This window comes from Idiotropiscis lumnitzeri, chromosome 1, assembly GCF_059441095.1.
Source record: "Idiotropiscis lumnitzeri isolate Australia: NSW breed Sydney's pygmy pipehorse chromosome 1, RoL_Ilum_1.0, whole genome shotgun sequence".
NCBI lineage: Eukaryota > Metazoa > Chordata > Actinopteri > Syngnathiformes > Syngnathidae > Idiotropiscis > Idiotropiscis lumnitzeri.
In genome coordinates, this window is record NC_142391.1 from 34,775,933 (window position 1) to 34,800,334 (window position 24,402).

General features: G+C 40.8%; 2 protein-coding genes and 1 long non-coding RNA gene across 8 annotated transcripts; 1 reads left to right on the top strand and 2 right to left on the bottom strand.

Annotated features, from left to right (window-relative positions):
• Positions 1-17: 17 nt before the first annotated feature.
• Positions 18-13,765, bottom strand: git2a (G protein-coupled receptor kinase interacting ArfGAP 2a). 6 transcript variants are annotated; one of them, XM_088297390.1, is made up of 21 exons: positions 13,001-13,765; positions 10,900-11,033; positions 10,491-10,603; positions 10,286-10,391; positions 10,116-10,202; positions 9,767-9,897; positions 9,599-9,693; positions 9,413-9,458; positions 9,027-9,078; positions 8,869-8,941; positions 8,566-8,663; positions 8,372-8,483; positions 7,730-7,872; positions 7,475-7,624; positions 6,161-6,409; positions 5,414-5,503; positions 3,321-3,403; positions 3,044-3,235; positions 2,757-2,891; positions 1,634-1,697; positions 18-1,497 (listed from the first exon to the last, which is right to left on the bottom strand). In XM_088297390.1, exons 1-21 carry the CDS (start codon positions 13,050-13,052, stop codon positions 1,285-1,287), a joined length of 2,418 nt encoding a protein of 805 aa, XP_088153516.1. In that variant the 5' UTR covers positions 13,053-13,765; the 3' UTR covers positions 18-1,284. The 6 variants fall into 6 exon arrangements, with proteins under 6 accessions (XP_088153516.1, XP_088153512.1, XP_088153510.1 ...); XM_088297386.1 differs by lacking the exon at positions 2,757-2,891 and having other exon boundaries at positions 9,027-9,075; positions 13,001-13,760; XM_088297384.1 differs by lacking the exon at positions 2,757-2,891 and having other exon boundaries at positions 13,001-13,759.
• Positions 13,766-14,265: 500 nt separating this feature from the next.
• On the top strand, positions 14,266-21,491 carry ankrd13a (ankyrin repeat domain 13A). The gene is made up of 15 exons (XM_088297391.1): positions 14,266-14,603; positions 15,350-15,485; positions 15,618-15,742; positions 15,836-15,881; positions 16,112-16,255; positions 16,325-16,514; positions 16,929-16,995; positions 17,090-17,171; positions 17,870-17,931; positions 18,622-18,752; positions 18,826-18,983; positions 19,073-19,204; positions 19,286-19,446; positions 19,534-19,598; positions 19,910-21,491. The coding sequence occupies exons 1-15, from the start codon at positions 14,496-14,498 to the stop codon at positions 20,106-20,108; spliced, it is 1,806 nt and encodes a 601-aa protein (XP_088153517.1). The 5' UTR covers positions 14,266-14,495; the 3' UTR covers positions 20,109-21,491.
• Positions 21,492-22,331: 840 nt separating this feature from the next.
• Positions 22,332-23,084, bottom strand: LOC148344398 (uncharacterized). Its single transcript, XR_015846088.1, has 2 exons — positions 22,887-23,084; positions 22,332-22,728 (listed from the first exon to the last, which is right to left on the bottom strand). It is a non-coding gene; the product is annotated as an uncharacterized LOC148344398 (long non-coding RNA).
• Positions 23,085-24,402: the final 1,318 nt, after the last annotated feature.

A 24,402-nucleotide genomic window follows, 5' to 3' on the forward strand; every position in this document is an offset into this window, starting at 1 on the left:
AAACATTCTTTCCGATGTCATTTTAAATAAATTAAGTTTATTTAGAAAATTATTTTTTCCAAATTGCAACTCAAACAGCTGCATCATATACAGTACAGTACATCCCTGCAATAACGCCATTCAGTAACATTAAGTTGTGCTGAACAATCAGGAAACAAGACATTGATAATGTTGCACAACACAAAACACGGACTCACACATTGGTTTTAGCTCTCGTTTGTAACAATGCCAACATTGTATTGGCACACAGACTGCATCATAGTGCAGCGAAAACACATTTTCTTTTCATCTAGTTAATGGTGGCTCACACAAGCGTTGAATGCATTCCCCAACTTAGCGAATGCGCTGCCGCAAGTGCACTGCTGACTGGCTACACAGGAGGGCAAATCAAAGAAATGAGCTTTTCTATTCCACAAATTGTATTGCAAAGCTGCACAAGTATCTGTAAATTAGAATTGAAAGGAAGCAACAAAAAGGTATTCATCTTTACAACACGATCCCAACATTGCGCAATTGGCATATTCTCTCATTCACGCTGCCTGCCGACATGCACACTAAGGATGAGAAGATTCTCCCATCCAGACTTCTGACACACCCGCCAATGCGGAACCACCAAAGAGGCGTTATTTGGTGAAGTCTGAGAGTCGGTCTGATTTATGCATCGTGGAGTTTTCATGAGACGTGAATTCCGTAGGGATCCATTTAGAAAATGTTACAAACCAAATGTGAAATAAACTTGCGTCGTGGATAAGTTAGACTTATCGTTGAAGGGATGGCGGTACACAGCCGTTACGTGGGGCTATAGCCCCATCACATATCCATGTAGCCCCAGTTAAGATCCTGCAGTATTATAAGATTTGATTTTTTCATATTCTAAAATATATCAATTATTTTCTCAGCCTCTTTATGTATTGGTCAATGGGAGAATCTGCACAGCCAAAAAGTGTGCAGCAATGCCTTTTCTAATTGAAGCACATGCGAGAATATGCCCCTTGATGAGGGGAAGCTGACAGTATCATGTGGTACTGGATGGATTTACTAGTACTGTGCTTCATCCTACTAGATTTTAGAAGAGGAGATAAGGTACATGTTTTAACCTACCTTGAGTTAAATTGTGCTATTACAGGCAATTGTAAAGCTGGGATTTGGTCAAGAGTCCATCTGTACCAAATTGTCCAAAAATAATAATTTAAAAAAATGAAGTCATGCATATATCCCAAAGGTGAAAACAAAACAAGAATAAAAAAAACTAAGGACTGAGATGCATGTGGTGCTTCAGTGCTGTCAGTTGGTGTTCTCCTTAGTGGTGATGGTGACAAGCTGCTTGGCTGCCTTGGCAATATCATAAGCACATTGGATGACCTGCTGGGTGACAAGCTGCATGTCCGGTCCTGGGCAGCCTTCTGGAGGCACCGCCTTCCTGCATTCGCTCTGAAGTCTGCATGCACTGGAAGTCAACAAGCGCAAAGAGCTTCTCACAGTCTCCGAGCGTGGCCTCTGCGGAGAGAAGTGAAATTTGGAAGTGGAAAACGTGTATAAGGCTGCAGATGTCATTTCATGTTCATCGTTAGATATCATGCATTCCCACTCTTGAACTGACTCTGGTTTGCCCCCAGTTTAACAGTTTTCTGACCTTTGGGAAGAGCGCAGCCATTTCTGTTACAGCCACATGTATTCTTTCTGAGCAAGGTATGAAGCTGTGGGAAATCAAAACAAAGAATTACGAAGATTGATTCATTTTAACAACAGTAGTGTAAATTCACAACACACAATGCAGTCAGAAGTCCTATTACAATAAATCCATGCTCGACATTTCAAGCAATACAGCACACATTTTAAAGTTATGTTAAAGTCTTGTTTCCAACACATTCCGCTACAAACAAAAACAAAACGCTGGATAACATCGCTCATTAGAGAGTTCCAGAGAGTTAAGAGAAACAACAATCCTGTATACGAGACCTACATAAACTCAATCGAACTGTCTAACAGGTGCGTCTCAACAAATTAGAATAATGTGGAAAAATCAATAGTTAATTGATTCAGTATTTCATGATTTGATTTTTTTTTTTACCGTTTTGAACATGATTGAGATTACAGCTAATAAAGACTCTGGGAAAAAAAAAAATTTCCATTGGAAATAATAAAAAATGACTGTAAAATCAGCAGTTATGAAGTATTTTCCTCCATTTAATCCGTACGTACGAGTTTCCCTTTTTGAATCCACATTTTCTGCGATATTCTTATTGAGATGCACCTGCATAAGCATCTTTGTGTAAAATAATAAATAGCTTTTCCATGCTAAATCTTTCAGCTAACTGGGCAAACAGCAGCTCCAACAAGGATTTCTTCGCCTTTGGGACCAGAGCATCACGATTCAAATCCCACAGGAATAAGACAAACTAACCAGTTGCTGGCAGGACGTCAGCCTACAGCCTGACTACCTTCGGGGTACCTTTATTTTGGGAAAATTATATTATTATCAGACTTGGCTTAAATTTGACCTATAAATTTGAAAGGGTTTTTGAAAAGACTGAGATGTTATGTCAAGGATAATCATACAAACAAATAGATGGACAAACGGGCAAACTCATGCTGATGCAAACCTAACCATAAATAAATCAGACCCATGTAGTGAAAGCTGGAAAGAAATATTGTTTGTGTCAAATGATTCATTAGTGGGTAAGAGAGTGGAGAAAAGGGTGGAGACAGAGGAAGATCAAACTGTGCCTGGGAGGCAGGGACAGAGGCCAGAGTACCAGGAGGAAGGGTCGGGGGATCGCAGGCTGAGTGGCTGAAGAGGGGCGGGGGGCTTCTCAGCCCAAGGCACCAGAGTGCTGAAACATCCCAGACTGTGCCTGAGGCGGCGCACGCCTTCACGCTCACACGGTCTGCTGACAGGCATGAGGCCCGAGGACAGCGAGCGCGAGGAGAGGAGTGAAGATGCCAGACAGGTCAACAAACGGAACGCGACAGAGAAACGAGAGGTGCAAGAGGTTTGAAATTAAACAGTGGACATTTCATAAACCTGTCAGATCTTTCTGACCTCTCATGTTTGTTATCCTGAGCTGCTCGCAGAAGCTCCTGGATGTTCTTGGTGATCTGTTCGGTTTTGCGGATGACGTCCTCTGTGCTGGGAAGTGTCGGGTCCGACCCCACCTCCGCGTCATCCAGCTCAGGGATGGAGCTGCCCTCGCCCAGTCGGCCACTGCTCCTCAGCCTCCCTCTCTTGCACAAACTGCGACGGGGACACAACTTTACAGCTTGCAGCAAACTTTTTATTTCGTGTAAACAAAACAGTTTGATTATCTCACAGTTCTTACCCAGAATCGTCCACCTCGGAGTCGTTGAATGTATTGTCATAGTCGCTTTCAGGCATGCTGCTCTGCTTCTCTAACTTGGAGGCCTGCGGAGGAAGCGATTGATGGCGCACGTCATTGGGAATATAAACCAGAAACATCTGTGGTGAAAACACAAGGTGAGGGCTGCAACACACTCACCCCACTACGGGATAAAAACCAACTGTAATTTACTGTTTATATTGTTGCCAGCAAGCGTGAGCTCAAATCACAACAGTCATAAAACAAGTAAAGCTTTTGCAGAAGAAGTCTGAAACTGGCTAATAAAGCTGTGAAGCAAGAGTGTACACTGTTAAAGCCATTTCACTGATTGTTAGTACAGTTACTTTTTTTTAGTCTGCATAAAGTAATTGCAAATCGCTGACACCAATGGAAAACCATTAAAAAAAACATTATTGCAGGGGAAAACGGCAATGCTACATCTTTAACCAATTAGGTTCACACTTTGGCAGGATGAAGAAGACTGAAACACTCGTCTAGAGACAGCAATGATCACGAGATGACAGCACCGTGAAACAAAAGCTTGTTCTTCTAGTGAAGAGTGGACTGTGAAGAGTTTATGACGAAGAGGAGAAAGTCCAGATGGTTTCAAAAAATAACCATCAAAACATGAGAGTAAAATTAACAAGCAAACCTCCTTGATAGTATCTGGTACATTTTCACTGACTTCATAGTATGAATACATGCGAAGCATAAACGCAGTCCATGGCTCATGACAGCATATGAAATGATATCAGATGTTTATACATAAGCCACAAATTCCTGGATGATCGTTTTGTTACCAGACTGAGACGGATCATGCTGGTTTACAGTGCAAAGTGGTTTTGCATAGTTGGAGACAGCAGCACCGTTACTTTGCACTGAAGCTACAAAATGTATGATTAAGCATTAATTTATTTCATAAGATCTTATTGCAAAGTATTTTATCTTAGATTTTTCGGTCTTGATGGAAGTTATATATAGATTTTTATTTTTTTTGGGGGGGGGGGGGGGGGGGCGAAAAGAGTAAGTAAAACAGGAAGTCAACACCAAAAATATATTTGCAATAAAATGTTCTATGCGCCTTCACTAGTCTAAATATGGCATTTTGATTATATCACATTTGTAGGATGTGAGTTTCTAAGCAAAATCCACCCGTTTTTAGTCAAATCAGGCGGCGGCCATTTTGTGACTTTCATAGACTGAAAATGAGTTGTGCAGGGCTCCACTAAAGATCAATCACGGCTCACCTGTTTTCATTATGATCCCTGAGGAACTGTGATGTCATTTTCAGTCGACAGAAGTAAGAAAAAGGTGGAGCCCTCACATGGTTAAAATCGGATGGATTTTACTACTTAACTAACGCAATAATCAGAATGCCGTGTTTCGACTAAAGGGCTTGCAAAAAACATTCTTGAATTGACATTTATGGTAACAAGGTTAGTTAGCACAACACAAGCCGGTTTGCTTCAAAACAATTTGCTGACTTATTTTTACTTTTATCTTTAAGTTGGGGTCCATTAGTTCCGCAAAACAATTTTCACATGAGCAAGACTTAAAGTATTTTGTTGACCTGCCCAACTTAAAATATTATCCAAGTTTGTTGCCTTGACATTTTGACTGCACCCAACTTTTTTTTACAGTGTACTTGTAATCAATTGACAATACTATATATAAGATTCATTGCTGTTGAGGTTTGCAGTGGTGTAGCGTTACAATGTTTTTTAAACACACCTTTCAGTTCTGTGTTGCCAAGACGTGAGATCGTATTACATTGTGTGGCTTTACCTAATGTTGAGCGAGTAAATGGGACATTTTCTACAAATAAAGAAACCTTTGTCACAAGTGACATTGTTTTCTATACTCAATATAGAAATGTTGTTTCCTTGACAGTTTTTTTTTTAGCCAGACAGCGAGCGAGACGTTGATGAAGGCAGGTGTTTGATAAGGTGGCTCATGCAGATTGGCAGGCAGGGAGCGGCGATCGATAAAAGAGTGAGGCAGAAGGAAGGTGATAAAAGCACCCAGTGGACTTGCTGCGTCCCGCAAGGTGAGCCCCACATGAGGATGTACTTAACCTTTAGATTACTTTCATCCTTGGACCAGGACAGGGTGGACGGAAATGAGGGGAGGGATGAAGAGGTGGTCACAAAAGCGCCCTTTTCCTTCTAAAGATGTGGTCCAAATCACATTTTAGGGAGACAAAGATTAAATTGTAAAAACTAAAAATCAATTAATTCTTTCGAATTAAACCTCTAAAAAGGACTTGACGTGTCTAGAGGGGTAAAGTAAAGAAACTTACTTTGAGAATCGATAACACCTCAAGCTGTTTCAATAAAAAATGAACACACTGAGCTTTTCCTTGTTACCAAGCACACGTTGCCTAAAAGTTTTGAGATCACCTCAGGAAGAGAAAGCATCTTCATTTGAACCAAACGGGAAGAATAGCAGATGAGTTCATGAGTTTGTCATGCAGTACAAAAACACAGTCTTTGTATGGTTGTTTTAATGCTTCATCAACATAAAAGACAATACAAGACTGAAAATTAAATCACAATATTACCATCTCCAAGCAAGTACAAATAACCGAATGTCTAAAAAAAAAAAAAAAAAGACAAGAGGCACACCAGTAAACAACAGATGGATGTCGATAAAGGCCTTGCAGCCTTAGCAGAACCGGACAAGATGAGGTGTGAGAGAATGATTGTGATTTTAAAGATGCCCACAATAAAAAGAAAGGAAATGGGAATGGAAGACACTGAGAGGTAAAATGAGAAGAGTGAGGAGGAAAAGGCGAAGGAATGCAGGGAACAGGTCTTACTTACATGAGGTGGGAAGGGATGCAGGGTGGGAATAGCCTCTTCTGGGTAAGGACTTTCCCCTTTAGGGAGAAAAGGCTTCAGGCCCGAGCCGGTCTCGTACATAGACATGGGCCGACTTGCCCGAGCTGATTGCCGGCGTTTCAGGGCTGAAGGACTGGAGGGATCGGGATAGTCTGACGTGCTGGGAATCTGATAGATATTGGCTGTGACCTGCCGCCTAAGAGAGGTGTTCTCACTTTGCAGAGATTGCAGCTGGAAGAGACGGTCAGCAACACACTAAGAGGTGCTCTCAGCAAAGCAAGCCTTCATCCACTAAAAGTCACAGGCGGATCATCTTTCTTTTTAGGTTTACATCGAAAAAGCCAGTGATAAGCAAGCAAAGGACTGATTGCGCAGCTAGGTGACACAGGTGGAAGTGGAATCAGAGGTGCCATTACAGATCAAGCGTTAGCAGCAATGGAGATTTAGAGATTGACTAAAGAAAGAGGTTTTGTTGGCATTGGTGATATGGATTATACTGTATTGCATCACTACATTCACACTGGATTGGATATGGATGGAGGTTGAAAACTAGGAGGAAAAAAATCTATTCATCTCATTATGTGAGGATCACAACACTATCATGTTTGCCAGATCGGAATAATTACTTTTAGAGATTTCTACAATAATGTCCGGTGAGGAAAAAAAATAATACTGATGATACTGTATATTTACTGGACAAAATCTGAATCTCCCTTTTTTGTCCAAACATTAAAAAAAGTAATGAAATCATTTTTTCCCACAGACTAAGTCAAATATTGGGCTCAAGTCGTTCATTTACAAAACAATCCTGCAAAAATAAATGACCCGTGTTTCTTGAATTACATTAAAAATGATACAGTGACTATATTTAAAATAAAAAAAAAATCCACGCGTACTAAAAGCTCAAAAACATGACTAAGAGCACACAATAATGTGATGAAGCATGGCACACACATACAAATCAAGTTAGTCACTATCACCTATGTCATTGATTAAAACAAACATGCATTTTAAAACACTCTTGTTAGTAACTTGGCAATATTGACCAGTCAATTGTGAAATGAACTGGAGTGATTTCCTCATCGTCAGATGACTACAAGTGAGCATGCTGGCCGACAACAGAGGGAGGGTGGAGCAGAAGGGTGTCACAGCAGCCTTCCTGTTCACGTAGTCGCGCACGGCCTAATTACAAGGCACAGGCCGGGCCGCTGTGGCCCCCCCACACCGATCCCCACCCTGACTCAGTCCAGGCCATCGGTGATGTTAGTGATCGTATTGTTGGAGCCCGGCGGATACCTTTTTCTGCATCAGTCGCAGCTCATCGCTCAAGTTGCTGTTGGCTTTCAGGAGATGCTGAATTTTGGCCTCGGAGGCCGAGAGAGCGTTTTTCACCTCAAGGTACTCCTGCATGGTGATGGGGCCATCGGAGAGGTCAGAGTCCAGGCTCTGTTGGGAGCAGAAAACGCATCCATTGTTGGGACTCGGGAGGTTGCACAAGATTATCTGACAGCAAAGTTCCCGTTTCACTGTGAGAAATTTGAAGCATGTCACCTTTGTCCGATCGCCTTTACTTGAAGGGATTTCTTGGTCTGTATCCTCATCAGACGCGACGCTATCATAGTCGGGCTGGTCATTATCCTGGCTGTCACTGCACGGCCTGCCAGACACGTTCTTCAGGATGAGATCCACATTGTCTGCAATTCAAAGCCACAATTTGGAATTCGTCTTCTGTGCTCAAAGTTTTGTGTCAAACAAAAATAAAAATAAGCTCATCCCAGTATGGCCAGCCCAGATCCGGCTTGCATATAGGCCAGGTGGAGAAAGCTTGTAAATAACTAACTGGGTAGATAGTGTGACGTCATAGCAACATGACAGTATAACCCTGCAATGTATTCGAGAAAGAAAAGGAATGTGACCCAGTAAATAACAATGTAGCACATCCACCATTGTGTATACTTTCTTTTTGGCGTGTGGCTTTTAATTATAAGAAGACCAGACTTGTTTTGAGAACATTTTTGTCTGATCCTTACATGGAAGTGATGATTTTCTGTCAACAAATAAAATGGAATTCAGCTCTGTGGCTGATGGTGCAACACAGAGTACAGACCATTGTTTTGGTACCCATTCACAATTTTTATCTACTCAAAATAATATGGGAGGAGGTTCAATTCAAAGAAGGCTTTAATTACTCACCTTTGGGGCTGGCTGCTGAATTCCCTTGTTGTCTCCGCTTTGCATCACTTAGTATGTCAATCACAAGAGTCGCAAATTCATGTGCATTGAATCTAGCAAGTTTTTGTCGTCCCTAAATAAAAAAAAACAACAACTCATTATTATGTGGTCGGTATGCCAAGTGGGAAAGCAAGCATTTCAGGACGCTAACTTGCCTGGTTTCTTGTGGAGGAATACTCTGGATTGACGGGAAGAAATGGCACCACAGTTGTCTCTGTCACGAGGGCACTGTGATTCTGTGTTGCTAACCACACTTCAAGAGAGCGTGACAACTCAAATCAATTCACTGTGGTTTTATTGTAAACATCAGTGTACAAAGAAACATATTTCAGAAAACAAGTCAGTGCAGAACCCCATTCCATGTTAATTATGTACGACAATTTAATGAAGAGAGGCAAGAAATAAAACACATAACTGGTTTACACTCTCGTGGAAATGGGCTGTGCGCAAATCTTTACCTGCATCAGTCTCTCGCCTGTCAACCTCATCATACACATCCATGGCCAGCTCCTCAAATAAATGATTACTTAGCTGCAAAAGAGTAACAACATTGGATATTGAATGGAGGAAAGAGACAAAGTGGAAATAAAATACAGTCAAGGGCGCCATCACTTACTGACTGCAGCTTCTTCTTTGCTGCCTTGGCCAGTTCAGATAGATCTAAACTGCTACAGTGAAATATATTTTCATCAACTTGCTGCTGAAATCTCAAGGCAAACATTCATCTGCATGCCATTTGATCATACTTACATGTTCCTAATCCATCAACAGAATGCATAAAGGAAGACCAAACATCATTTAAATGCTAGTTCTGTGACTCGAATAAAAGCTAAAAGGGTGAAGTGAGACATATTTGTAGGTACTCGGTTTCTTCTGCCACAGACAGTGGATGTTTCAGCAAGTTCCAACAAGCCACTTCAAAGTAAAGACAACTATCGGCTGCTGCCACTGCGAGTCAAGTTAAATGCACTGCGTGAGAAAATATTCTGTGGAAAAGCTTACCTGTCAGCCATTTGAGGAACGATGAAGTGCTGCCCATTTTTATGGTCTTGAGGGAACAAGAAGAATGATGTGAATTTACTTCTCAAACTCAAAACTAGGAAACTCACAGTCGAGGTTTGTTCTACTTTTTACTGCACATGCTTCATTTTGTCCCACTTTGAATAATTCACTGAAATTGTCGCACACCTGGTTTTCTCCCACACAGGTAGAACGCCAACCGATCTGTCAGCTCATACTGAATCTCCACCAGTCTATCCGCCAGGTCGTGGTGGCCGGCCTCCCTAACAAGACAAAGAATTGAAACCCCGCAGGAACCAACATCACTTGCTTGAGTGTAATAAGAACACGACTAACCTCGCATAATCGATGGGACTTTTGCTGTTGCTATCAGGGGCTCCAGGATCGGCGCCATAAACTGTTAACAGTTCAGCCTGAGAGACTTGTCCTGCCTTTGCTGCCACGTGCAAGGGAGTGTTTCCTTTTTCCTTGAAGAGAGAGAGAATGTGTGAGGCCAAAATTCAGCTAGAATGGGAATTGCAAGTCCATTAATATCTGGATAAAAGGTGACTTCTCATTAAAAATGGGGACTTGTTTAAGGTTTATTTTGTTTCCCTGGCAACGTTGTGAATTGTGATAGAATCATACAAGGGGCCATTCATGAGGAACCTACGAAAGGTTAGATATAAAGTGGCGGGAACCTTACTGGGTGAAAAAAGTTTGCTTGAGCTCCCAGAGAGAGCAACCTCAAACACGTCTCAAGATTTCCAGTGCGAACACTTGAATGAAGTTGCTAGAAGAAAGAGGAAAATAACTTTCTTCACAATGAACTGATGTTGTATTTTCCTTGTGAGCAGCAGCAGTATTTCTCCTCACCTTACTCAGATCCTTGGATGTTGAGCTGTCATCCTCCCGACAAGGCATGCGGTGGACAAATGCCAGCATTTGATATTTGGCTTTGATGAATTCTGACTTGTTGGGGCTGTGACGAACACATGGAATTGAGCAGTCCACAGAAAGTAATAAGGAGTGAGCGTAATGCAAGGAAAATGTCAATTGTTTTGAAATAAGAACAACTCACTGCAATTTGTCTTGGGGGTTGGCCTTGCGTTTTCCACTCATCACAGATGCTGGGTCCAGAAGGGAGTGCTCCCAAATTGAATTTGCGCCATTGCTGTATAACGTCTGAACCATCTATGTAAAATGGAAAACATGGACATTTTTCAGTGATTCAGAAGAATCCACTAACGCTTTCTAATTTAGGCCAAAAATCAATCGACTTGTCTGCACAGGACCAGTCAAAAGTTTGTTCACACGTTCTCATGCTATTGAAAGAGAAACTGCCCAAGCTTTAGACAGGTCGTGTATAAATGTGCAACAATGGAATTGTAATCGTTCATAAATGAGCTAAGACATCATCTCAATGGGTACTATCATATTATGTGACTCAAATACAAAACAAGAGGAAACAAAATAAGAGTGTGCGTTACTTGTAGCTGCGTAGGAGGCCATGACGTGTGCGTCAGGTGACGGACTTGTGAGCTGTGTCTGCCCAGACTTCGATGAACACTGCAGCACTCATCACAAATCAACACCCCCCTGTTCACTGAGGCCCAGCGGGGTTCTGTGAGGAAGGGAACAGAACACTTACTTGCTGTTCACTGTTGCGATGTAAAAATAAGACATCCATTACAAACAAGTACAAAAGGCTGCTTTGTTTTTCTTTACAATTCTAAAGCAAATCACATGCTGTACTTGCCAAGCTAACAGCTACAACATAACCTCATTTTAAATATAACAACTAATGCTGTACAGCAACAATATTAATCACCTCCAAACATGAATAAATAAGTGAACAGCTACAATCTTTGGCAGTGTTGCCCAACCTTGGAGCGTAGACACCCATTTTACAATCGAAAAATCTCTCAGGACACCACCTAACAAAAATGGCGCAAAAAGCTATCAATAATTAAATATAATCTTATCTCAATTTACACATAAACTGACTTAATCATTCTGAAATATCGGCCTGTTTAATTACATACAAATCCATTACTTTTTCTGTTACATAAGTGGCAACCGGTTTATACCAGGTTTTGTTGCACCATCTACAATGCAAGAGCAATTGTTCTGTCACAATAGGTGGCTGGCATAGAGGGATGAACAAAGATATTGGAAATGAATAAATAATGATTGTATACATTGCCCGCTACATTCCAATGATTTATCTTGGCAGACTAAACCCGGTCACAAATGACGTAAGATAAAAAGATTCATTTTCATCCAGATCCAAAGTTTCATACATATTCCTACATAAAACATAAAGATCACATTATGGATTCTCATACAATCCAAGTCATCAATCGATTGATTGACATTGACAGTGGATGTTAGATTTTAAATGGAGACTTTAGAGTCAAAAAAGACTCTGAACTGCACATCACAAGGCCTCCAATTCTAGGTGTGTGTTTCACAATAAAAACTAAAAATTTATACTGCCCTCCTCCACTAGAGCCAATAAATCGTAAGACGTGATTGGCTGATGCTGCGGTAGGACAGCAGCTGAAGTGGGAACAGCTGCAGGGGGTTACTAGTCACATTCAAGGCGCCTGGTTGGAGTTTGAACAGTCTCACCAAAACTACTGTCCTTCGAGACCTCTACGCTGGTGGGCCTCCTTTACGCTTTCGTCAAACAAGTGCTGCTAAATTTAATAGCAGATCTTGAAAATCTAAAAATATTCACAGCCAACAACTGGTCACAGTTGCAAGGGAGTGGCAAGGGAGACCAGCTGCTTTAGAGACCTTAATGTGTCAGAGTGACAGGATGAGCGGCAGAAAGGGGTTTAAAGCTTGATGAATTAAATGGATTTTCTCTTTTGATCAATTGTGCTTTTGTCTGTGTTTTAATGTATAGTGTTTACAGGATATCCCCCCTCAGAAAAAGACTTCCGAATTGAAAACACTCGGTCAATTCAGTCAGCATCCTGTTGGGCTTCCTGTGCTTGCAGAAAAACATCACGTCACAACTACAGAAAGGGGATTTCACACTGAATGAAAGTACTAGTCGGATTACTCAGAGTTTGTGATACAGTAGAGCTTTTATTGTTAATACTTTGTTAAATTTCTTTTCACAACGAATTATGGAAAATTCTCAAATCTGATGTTCAGATTAAGTTGTGTCAATCCATTGATTGAGTCACTTTAGGATCATAGGATGGGATCTCCTGTTTAGCGTGCAAACAAAACAGGACGGAGGCTGACAACATGCATTCATTCAATAAATGAATACACACATGCGAGTCCTAATGTTCCAAGGATAAAATTAATATTAAGAACTGAGCGCTTGAGGTGAAATGGCATCTTCCCCTGGGAGCCCGGATAGATGTCAACAACACTAAACATGTCACACATTGCATTTAACAGTAAAGCAGACAGTAGCGTGGGTGGGCCCAGCAGCACTAATAATCCGATTAAAATCAGAAGGACGGGGTGTGAAACTAGTGGACCAAGTGTCAAAAAACCAAACGTCGTTCCAGAGTATCAAGAACGGATGCGAGGTAACGCGGTGAAACGTGTCTAATACTCACTTACCTGGGACGCAACAGTCTGCACACACCTCCGTGTTCCTCATGCGTTTGGACATCCTAAAGCGTGGGAATGTTTGCAGAAATTAGCTCTGTATATTGGCAGTATGCACGTTGATCATTGATGACTCCCCGGAGATGCCGTCTGCGTTAGCTAAAAGCTAGCCAATTAAAGACAACCCCAAACAGCAAGACGTTACGTCCGATTGAGGCCGTTTGGGAAATCATTTTAACGCCATCCTCCTTCAGCGATGAATGCCGATTCCCTTAAAGTTAGCTGATTTAGCACCTGGCTAGTCGACAACACTACGCCCGCTTAACGGGACGCGCTGCGGTCTGTGGTGGACAGACAGCAGCAACGCCACAGCGAGCTTCAGTCTGCACAAACCGTTAGTAGGAGAACCCCCAATGACGTCTTACAGGAAAACCTTCTCGTTATATAAATTGGCGGCATAAAATTGGTTCTTAATTGTCCTCTTTCATTATTAATTACACTTTGCATCACAATTCTAATTATTTATTGTGTAATCGTAGCATTGGTTGTGCCGAAAATACCCTGCCATACACAGATGAGGGCAAATTTAAAACGCAGTAGTATTGCGGGCGTAAATGGAGATTTGAGTAGCGACGCTACAGTTACAGAACTAGCACAATGGTCGTACAAGTATCACGTCTATGTCCTAGTTGAATGAGATCAGACTTGAGAGGCATTCGTGTGCCAATGTTTCGTTTACATTTTGTTCGTAATCTCAAATAAATGACATCGCGTGGTAACAGACGTGCTTATTACGGCTAAAGGTTATAAATGGCATGATAGCTGTTGTATAGCACGATTAGCAGTGAAATATCCAATTTTGATTAACTTACTAAATGCAACAGGCGATCCTATTTTGGGCATAATTCACCTGCGCTTTTCCACATTTATATGTCTTTCTTTGTGCATTATACATGCACAGCCAAGACCAATACACGATTTGTAATTTTTATACGGGTGTATAACTATATACCACTGTAATATGTGATGTTTCATCGTTATGTACATTTGTAAAATATTTGAACACCCCCATTTTGTTACGTTAAATGGACGTGTCCAGCGGGAACTTACTATTTCAATTTTTGAGGACAAAACATTTAACGTTATTTTTTATTTTTCCCGATGTCAATCGGACGCTATGAAATTAACAATCATGTAAAATCTTGGATATGTCCGTACGCGTTTAATTTGCATTAATTTTAGTTTAATACGACTAGGTTTCTAGTTGGGCTACCCCTGCAATTGTTATGGACTCTTCCTGCCACTTCCTTGTTCGAACTTTTGTTTTGAGGAAGGCATAGGCATAAGTTTAGTGAGACTGCCACTACTCTGATTTATCATTCGAGAAATGTCAACGCCATGACCGATAATAATTCTATAAGTTGGTTGGGAGACGGCATTGCTATCACCGTAGTCGTGTCTAGAACAAGCTCGCTAACGTTGCTATAAGGTTCCAAATAGAGAGAAGATGTCCGCAGCTAATGTTAGCGAAGACATTCCAATGGAGTTCCCGCTGCACGCCTCAGTTTGGGAGAATAATTACAGGAAGCTGGAGCAACAACTTACTCTATTGCACGTGAGTAGAGCAGCTGTCTACCCGAATATGCAAGGCACAAATATTTGTTAGCTCAACGAAGCTAGGAATCTGCTAAGAGGAAATAGTGGGCCGCCTTGTTTGACAGATCCTGCTCACTGCCACACATTTGACGTTAATATGCACCTGATTTCGCTTTCTGTTGACTGCTTTGCATTTTTTCACTGTTACCATTTTACATTATTTATCTACATATAATTAAATCCGTAATCACCGGCCACAAATATGTGCACTTGCTCAATCAATTCTGTTTTTAAAAGATCAATGGTCAATTTTGATTGATGCCAACAAATACGTGTTCAGGATCAGAATGTCCTTTTTGTCATGATTCAATTATACGCATGTTTATTCAAGTACTTATACTTTGAACACTTAATGCTGTGCCTGTATTATTTATTTATTTTGTTGTACACTCTGTAATGACGATTCATTTTGATTACAGAAGATCAATTCAACATGTTATTGTGGGTGATTTTGTTACAGTGAGTCCCGTCAGTAATCCCGTTACTGACTTGTAACAATTCATAAAAAGCTGTATTAATGAGCTCAGAACACATTTTTTTTGTCATGCTGGAATTTGTCAAAGATATTTAATTATTTTGAAGTATTATGAACTGCATGCTGTGCAATAACTCTGCAATTGTGTCAGAAGAGTTATGTTGTGCTTATGTTGTCCTTTCCGTGACATTTCCTGAAGTGCACGTCCCTTTTTTTTTTTAATTCCTCAGAATGACATTGAGACTGTGGATCCCAGAGGTCGGACACCTTTGCACCTGGCTGTGTCACTCGGGCACATGGAGTCGGTTAGAGTCCTCCTGAGACATGGAGCTCAAGTTACGAAAGAAAATGCTAATAATTGGACAGGTCAGCATTTGACCACTTCATGCACTGCTGTTTCCTGGATGTGTCTCACCGATGTATATAATTTAGCTGTTTCTGCAGGTTGTAACTCTTTTTATGTACCGGTAAACATTTGTCTTTGTTCTGTCTCTCAAGTGCTGCAAGAAGCCGTCAGCACGGGAGATCCAGAGATGGTTCAGTTGGTTCTGCAACGGAGAGACTACCTGAAAGCATCAACAGCTTTGGAAGGAGTACCTGGGCTTTTGTCAAAGATCCGAGAGGTTTAACTTAAAACATTTTTGCCCTTTATTTTCAGCAACCTTTAATTTGATTTCTGAAACAAACTATTTTTTTTTTCTGTCTTTCATTCACAGTCACCAGATTTCTATATGGAAATGAAGTGGGAATTCACTAGCTGGAGTAAGTCCTGTGTGAAAATAGAGCACGTCTTGTATTTTTCTTTGCACATTGACTGTCAGTACTGTAAAAACATTGTTGTGCTGCTTTTAAAAATATACACATCCACACAAAAGCTTTTCAGGTTATACCGGACTAGCTACATAATTTACCTTCTGTATTAAAAAGACTCCTAATGTTTCTACTTACCTTTTTTTTCTCTATTATTCCCCTCATAAACTGTTGTTTCGCAGTCCCTCTCGTGTCACGGGTTTGCCCAAGTGATGTGTGTCGCATTTGGAAAAGTGGAGCAAGCCTTCGTGTGGATGCTACTCTTCTAGGCTTCGAGAACATGACTTGGATCAGAGGGCGAAGGAGCTACCTTTTCAGAGGAGATGGTGAGTGTCTATAACAAAATGAAAAGTGAACTTGTCTGATCCAACATTACCAAACAAGCTGCTTGGCAGATTCATGTGCAGAGTTGATGGAGGTGAACCATGATGATCAAGTGGTGGACACGGAGCGTTTCATAATATCGCAAGAGATGGAGGATGTCACACTCGAGTCAATGCAACCAGCAGAACAAGAAGTGGCCAAAAGATTGACCACTCCAATTGTCAACACCTACTTGGACACCAAGGACATTGCTTTTGAGAGGTAAGGGTCTCATTCTGTTCATTTATTGGCTTCTTCACAGCTTGCACGCTGTGCTTGCCTTCAACTACATTTGGATGGGATTTCTTTCAGGTTTTGTCTGCGCTGACAGATTATTTAAGCAGGAGTATAGTTAGGAGTCCCACCCAATATAGTTGCTTATGTAGCTCATAAAAGTATGAAAGCGTGAAAGTCATGACACATGATTAAAAGCTCTAAAATATGACAAGTTCATTTCTTGAGCTTTAAGATCATCCTGGTTTACACGGTCTAATCTCTTTACTAATCAGATGAGAGTTTCAGGAAATCATTTACCTTATAGCTTTTATAACCTGTATTGCATCTTTAATAACAGCATATGGTGCACTTTCCCTTATAATTATCTTTTTGTTTTTCCTTTTTCTTGACTTTTGATAGGAACAAGACCGGGATTTGGGGCTGGAGGACAGACAAAACTGAAGTAGTCAACGGATTTGAAACAAAGGTTCAAATAAATGGCCATTTCATCAACTCAAATGTGTGTGATTTCAAAACAAATCATTTCTGTTAATTATTGTCATTTGCTGTGGTTTTCTTAGGTCTTCAGTGTGAACAATGTGAATGTAGTCATCAGGACTAGGACTGAACATCTTACAGACGAGGAGAAAGCCAGGATAAAAAGTAGGTGGCAGCAAAATGTATTTCTTCCTTTAAGAGGACATTTTTCATTTTTAATTACTTGTATTCAATGCAAGTGTGAAATTACACAACTAAGTAAATCTTATGTATGCAGCGGTGGTTGTTTTCAAGTGCTCTTCAAATAAAGTTGAGTTTTCGGAGCTGCCTCCATCTGAAAATGTCTCTGAGCAAGCATTTGTGAATTTTCAACATACAAAGTCATGGCGCAATCAAGTTAGTGTCAATAAGAAAAGAAAAGAGTGGATGCAGAATTTCATCACCAAGGCACACTTCGACTTGTCACAAAATGTAGCTATGTGACGCATGCCATTGCCAAACAGGCATACTTTGGCTTTGACGTGGTAGTGCTACAGCTGCCAAAGTTATTCAGTCGTTCTGGAACTTCAGCCAGTGGGGCTGCGAAGTCGTTGGTGGAGAAGCTTGGTGCAGACTTGGGCATTGTGTTTATTAGCAACAGTGGGGCATGCAGATAACTAAAGATTTACTTGGTTGTTTAATTTCCTTGTTGATTGGTTGGCCGAGCACTCTGGACACCCAACTATTTGGACATAAACATTCTAAAGTCAACGTTCCATAATATGTTTAAGACTTTTATACATAAATGTCAGCACTATGTTGCATGTGCGTCTGCGTTCAATGTTGTGTTGTTGAATAGTGAATGTGGACCTTTCTCTAAAAAGGTGAAAGGAACATTTTGGAGTCTCTGCTTGGGACAGTTGAACAACACATTAGTGCACAAGGGGTAATGCGCGCATCCTGTGACCCAACACATTGACTGCATACACTGCACTACCACAACAGGCTCGCCATGCACATTCCAATGAGATCAAACTCAACAGCTTCTTCAAAAGTTACCAAAAGATCACGAGAATGGCACTCTTCTTGGGAGCAAAAGTGGGAAAGAAATGTTTCCATTTGTTAGTTAGCAAGCTACTGCCTGCTTCCAACACCATGACATAAAACATTACAAATGGATTGGAAGTGACATTTAGATGTATTTAAGTGACGGAACCAGCAAAATGTTAGACGAAATTCAGTAATATTGCTCCAGATCAGTATTTAGAGCCTTTTTCATTGGTCATGGCACCACTTTCATCATAGTTTCATGGAAATTGGTTCATTGCTTTAATGGAATTCCAAAAACGAACTCTCAGATTTACTGCATAAACATTTCTATTTTTGTAGTTTTCAGTATGCTCAATTGATCGTTTGGTGCATTCTGTCATCCTGAGACTCCTAAATTATGATTCCTCTCTGACAGTGACAGGCAAAACTGAGATTATCTTGGCAATGAATGAAATTAAATAGAGCTCGTGTTGGATCTCAATAGATTGTGCAGTTGTACCTGTTTGTCTGCCAGTATCTTTATTATAAAGTTAGTTTTTTTTTTCTGTCTCCAAAAGCTGATGAGGTGTTTGTTTACTGTTAACAGGACCTGACACTTGAATATGCAACTGCCACAAATCCTACAGCCATCACTCCAGAGGAATATTTCAATTCCAATTTCAATTTGGGGCACAGAGACATTGGCCGACCGATTGAGCTAAGCGTGCGAACACAGAAGTCAGACAACGACCCTTCAGATACTTGAACTGAATAGTATTCAGCATTCAAGCAATGTTACCTTCTCACTCAGGTTTAAAGGGACATTGTGGATGAGCGAAGATCATCCTCTGTCCTTGGTGGAGCAGGTGACCCCCATCATTGATCTCATGGCTCGAACCAGCTCGCATTTTGCACGGCTACGAGACTTTGTCACGCTGAAATTTCCTCCTGGATTTCCTATCAAAATTGGTGATTGCCATCACGTTGCGAATGAGGAAACGTACTTTTTTTGTCTGTGTGTGAAACATCAAAATGTAGTGATTTCTTGTGTTTTGCAGAGATTCCTCTATTTCATGTGCTGAATGCCAGGATTACTTTTGGTAACGTTAATAAATGCACTACTGAAGAGGAAGCCAACGTAACACCAGCAGGCACACCATCATCCTCAGGAGACGACGAAGAGGCCAGAGGTAGAAACATACTCAAATTGCACTACCAAATGTATCAAACTCTTTCTTTGCTCCACAACTGTCGCTTCCGTGCATTTCCAGTGCCTCCAACATTCCGAGTGTGTCCGTCTGTGTTTGCCATACCCGACAACTACCACCGCAGAGGGGGCAGCCGTCACGCCCCTGCGTCCACTAATGACGAGGAGTTTTTGCAGTACGCAATCCATCAAAGTCTCTTGGACTCCCACATAGGCTCAGGCCAGGTGAGGCCTCACCGGTTGCTCCTAATTTGCTTCCGTTTGTCCTACTCTCTTATCCATTGTACTGGGAATCACTTTTTGTCGCCACAGGAGGGCATAGGGAACGATCCACACAGCGAATCCACTGACGCCATGGTCAACAGCCAGAGTGACAGGTAGATATTCAAATGGAACCGTCTCTAAAACTGTCATTGTAGACATTGAATGTAATTTGATGAATTCCAAATCTAGGTGAAGCAAATACATTTCATACAGTAGATTCTGACAGATGGATACAGAGATTCATAAAAGAAATTACTCGTGCCATCTAGTGGAGGAGCATTTAATTGTCCTTCTGTCACAAATATAATGTACATTATAATGTAAATTATTTTACGACATGTTAGTATTGCTCACAGTGGTCTGGAATGGCCGCCGATGCAAACATTTCCACTTCATAAACACTCGTTGGCCTCTGTGATTCCAGGAGTATCCCAGAGGGGGTGCTAGTGGATTATGGCGACACCTCCAGCCCCACAAGCACCTTCTCCGCCTCAAGCCACGATTCCGAGCTCCACTTGGCCATGGAGCTGTCTGCGCGGGCCCAAGAGCGAGAGGAGCGACTAAGGAAGCAGGAGGAACAAGAGCTGGAGCGGATTTTGCAGCTGTCACTCACTGAAAAGTAGAAGGATAAAGAGGGAATCGGAGTCTATCTGAAAGCTGCCGCCTCACCTCAGTGACAATTGACACTTCCTGTCTTCTATGCAACAACCAATTTTCCCTTTAATTGCCTGGTCTTGCACAGGCAAAACCCTTTCCTCATTTTAACTTTTTGAAGGGTGATTTGGGGTTAGAGGATACTTATTATTCCATATCTACATGCTGAGTCTCCGTCTTCCAGCTTGATCAATGGGCTCTGATGTGTTGCGGGCTTTTAGTACTTTCAGCAGCGGCCCCATCATATCTTTGTCTTACGGCAGCTCCCAAGAATGTTATCAAAAGTGACTACTTCAGGTGACTCGACATTAGTTGCCACTCCCACTTAACTCTTTGGTGCCAGTGGACAGTTTGTATTCTTGGCATGGCTCTAATCCTAAATCTCTGATGTGATATTTCGGGGAATCTAAATATTCCCATAGCGTTACTTTGCTAAGGACCACGAAGGGTTTAATGTCACAAGCCATTTCCATTGGATGATGGAAAACTCAGGGTCAAGTTTTAACAACCCTCTCTTTGGAAGTAGCTTTTAAACTACTGGTAATTTCTCATTCACAAGCTCTCTGCCATACTATTGACTAAAAGTACATGCAGATATCTTGTACTTTTCAGAAGGCCAAGAAGAAAACGCTGCAAGAGAATTTAAATTTCAGCAGCAACTGTATATATTTTGTGTGGAAGTGGAATTTGTATGATTTTATTTTTTTTTTTGGCTGCCTGAGCAATTACCAGCATTAATGCCTCAGTTAAAAAATGCAACGGCAGTCTGTCCAAGCAGCCAAGCAGTCTTGATATTCCTGAAGGCAGTCTGCCTTGACCCTCCTGTAGCCACAAACAACTGCAAACCTCTTGTGTGTGCGGACATGTTAGCCAGATCAGGACTCCTTGATTTGTTGTTCCAGCATGTGCCAACAGACATTTTGTCTGTTACTTGATGAAAAGCTTAGCCTTGTGCCACTCAAAAATTTTCTTTCCCCAGTATCTGATCGTGAGCAAGTTGTACCCTCAGTGATGTTGAATAACCACTATACTGTAGTTATTTTACATATGACCAACCACTAACTTGAGCGCTTTCGGCAAATCTTACCCTCTGTGCTACATGATAAACTATTGAGCCGTTATAATGTTATCATTTTGCCAACCGTTTGAAAAAGGCCAACTTTTAGTTCAGTCAACTGAGATCTTTGTAACATAGATACCATTTGAGCTGCAACTGTTCGTAAAATAAAAGCACTTTATTTCCATACTCGTTGACAGTGATTTGATGCACTTTGATGCAGCTGTATCAGAAATGATACCTTGACGAAGCAACTAATGTCTACTTTTGATTGCATTATTAAAGAGGTTTCAAGTAAAAAAAAACACGAGTAAACAATTATTGTGACTTAAGTGGTGTGTGATAATTATGATCTTTGAGAAAATCATTAATATGATATACAAGAATGCAATCCATCTGAGGGACAACAAAGACAAATGGTTTGATTTGTGAGGGTAAAATCTTTCGCCGCGCCCTGGAGGCCCACATCCTTACGCTGACCTGTTACCCCATTATACTCTTGTAACGGTGTGTCGCACCAAATTCTTTTTCACATTGCACTGAGCAGTTCCATGTTTCCACCGAGCCATTGGTAAAGGATGTACCATTCCACCTTTTCTGCTGCTCATGTTCTTCCTTGAAATGAGCAAAGCCAGGGCTTCCTTTTGTAAAGAAAGATAGCTCTTCATTGTAGTGGTACTGCCGCACATCCCTGTCATGCTGATTGAGCGCAGTATGAATTTTAAGGTTTCATTTTTTGTGATTGAGCGCAGTATGAATTTTAAGGTTTCATTTTTTGTGAGGCTGCCATTGTGTTCCCGTGACTGCATGACAAATAATTGACATCTTTTTAGTCACATCTACTGTCTCGGGTTTGTTGTTTTTATTTAAATAGAGCCAGAGATTTGTTCACAGAATATATTTATCACATACTGTACTACAGTAAAGTCATAACTGTTCAAACAAAAGGGACTTTCTTTTAAATAGCAAAATCCACGCAGGAAGGCCGGAGCCGGAATCAAACCCTGCACCTCTGCACTGTGAGGCCATTATGCTAACCAGTCGGGACCCGCCCGCATCAAGCTTTTTTTTTTTTGAATATTCTTTTTTTTATTGGATATTGTGTAAGTTTAATGAACAACACTTGACTGCAGTGTTGAAAACATCCAAAACATTTATTTACATTGTGAGGTCAACAAGGTGCATTCCATCTAGAATAATTTATAGTCTTCTTTAAAAATAAATAAAATTCAAATATAACTCAAGAATGGATAGCACTTGATTTCTACAAGCATAATTGTGTATCGCATGAGGTGGGATCAAGGTGCCCTTAATAAATGGGCAAGTGGCAGAGCCACTCCAAGGCCCACCTTTCTCTGTCGGGTGGATTTGATGACCATTAAGTAGCCCCTTAGGTTGTGTTTGAATCCGAGTCTTTGTCTCTGTGACTGAAGAATGAAGAAACGCTCAGCGCCTGGGTAGAGGCTTGTAGACGCACACGGCCATGATGATCATCAGCAGCAGCAGGACACCGAGGACGCTACCCAGCGTTACTGGACACAGAAACCCGTATCAAATCATTCAATTGTATTGTATCTTATTTTGCATGTTTCTAATTGTCGATATATGTAGGCGTAAAAGGGGCGAAACAACAAAAGGTGTGGTCAACCCTTGGGAACGTTTGGAGCTTGAATTGATGTCTGTTTCTTACCCAGATTTTGTTTCTGTAAAACCACGTAAGGTCTCTCGGCGACAGAGAACTCGTCGTCTTGGCCACCTACCAATAGCATTAGTGACATGATGAATAAAGACTGTGGGACGGCAGCTAGCATCACCGCAGTGGAAGCGGAAGAAATGTTGGCGATGAGAATGATGTTGATGATGAGGGTGATGAGAGAGAGAGAGAGCGTGCTTCCGCTAGGGGAATCAGGGTCCTAAAACCGTCCAAATTTTTTGACTGAGCTCAAATCAACTCACTTAGAATGGAAGATTAAAATTGTGGAACTAATGAGATTAGATCAGTAAATAGGCCTATACAATGATAATACAGGATGCATTGCACTGTTTTTTTGTCATTTGCATCTGTGACCAAACGCGCTTTACTGCCAGAGGACATTTTGCTACATGAGTGGCGCAAAACAGCTAGCACTGGCATGCAAAGTATTTTTTCTATTTGAATTAGTATGCGACGAGCCTATCTGATCGTGTCAGTCACAAAATATATTTGTTTGTTTATTTATTTGTTTAGTTCATTATTTATTGGGTTAAGGTTCATAGTGAAAATAGCATTGAGTAGGATTTGAAATAGCATTGCATGTAGTACACTCCTCTTAAAGTTATTGATCGAATTGTTTAAAAAAAAAAGTTTAAAGATGCAATCATCCACAAAATATGCGCATCAGTTACTCTGGGGGATATTGATCTGCAGGTCAATGTGATGAAACTAAGGAACGTAGCAGATCCATGTACAGAATATAGAACTACTGTGGTCATTTGGTTGATGATACATAGAATCAAAGTTGGATCTCCATTTTTACAGGTCTTGGTAGTCGTGCTAGCTGTAGACCTGCAGTACAAAAGGTATCAAATCTCACATCTCACTGGAAACCATCATGCAAGTGTGAGGCGTCTCTGAAATGTCGAAGAGCAATCAAGAATTGATGTAAAGGTCAAGCTCCTTGAGGTTATATCCTTCTATAATTTCTTTGCATGATTGATGTGAGTATATGGCCTTTACCTTCATCGCTATAGAATTTATTTGGGTGCACCAATTCTTAACAGATAGTGCTTCTAATTTGCAGCAACGCTTTTTGAGAAATGCAAAGTAACATTAAAATTCATATTTTTGTCACTATACATATAGTAACTTAAAATGGTCAGAGATTCTGGTGTTTTTAATTTATTCATTTGATTTTGGATACTGAAATTGTTTTCTATTTTTTTTTCTCATACATACTTTTACATTGTCAGGGCAGCCTATCACAGTGCTTACATCACTTTTGCTCGTGTGGGTTATGTGTTTATGGTGCCAAAACCTGTACTATAATATTATGTACTATAATGTGGTGTCTATATTGTGTATGTTTTGCCTTACACTCCCTGAAACAAGTCGAAACCTTTTAAATCCTTCCCCTAATCCCAACGTTTAAATGGAAGTCAGAATTACAGTAGGTCTAACTATAATCATATAATTTACATATTTTGTGAATTCATGTTCATAAAAATAT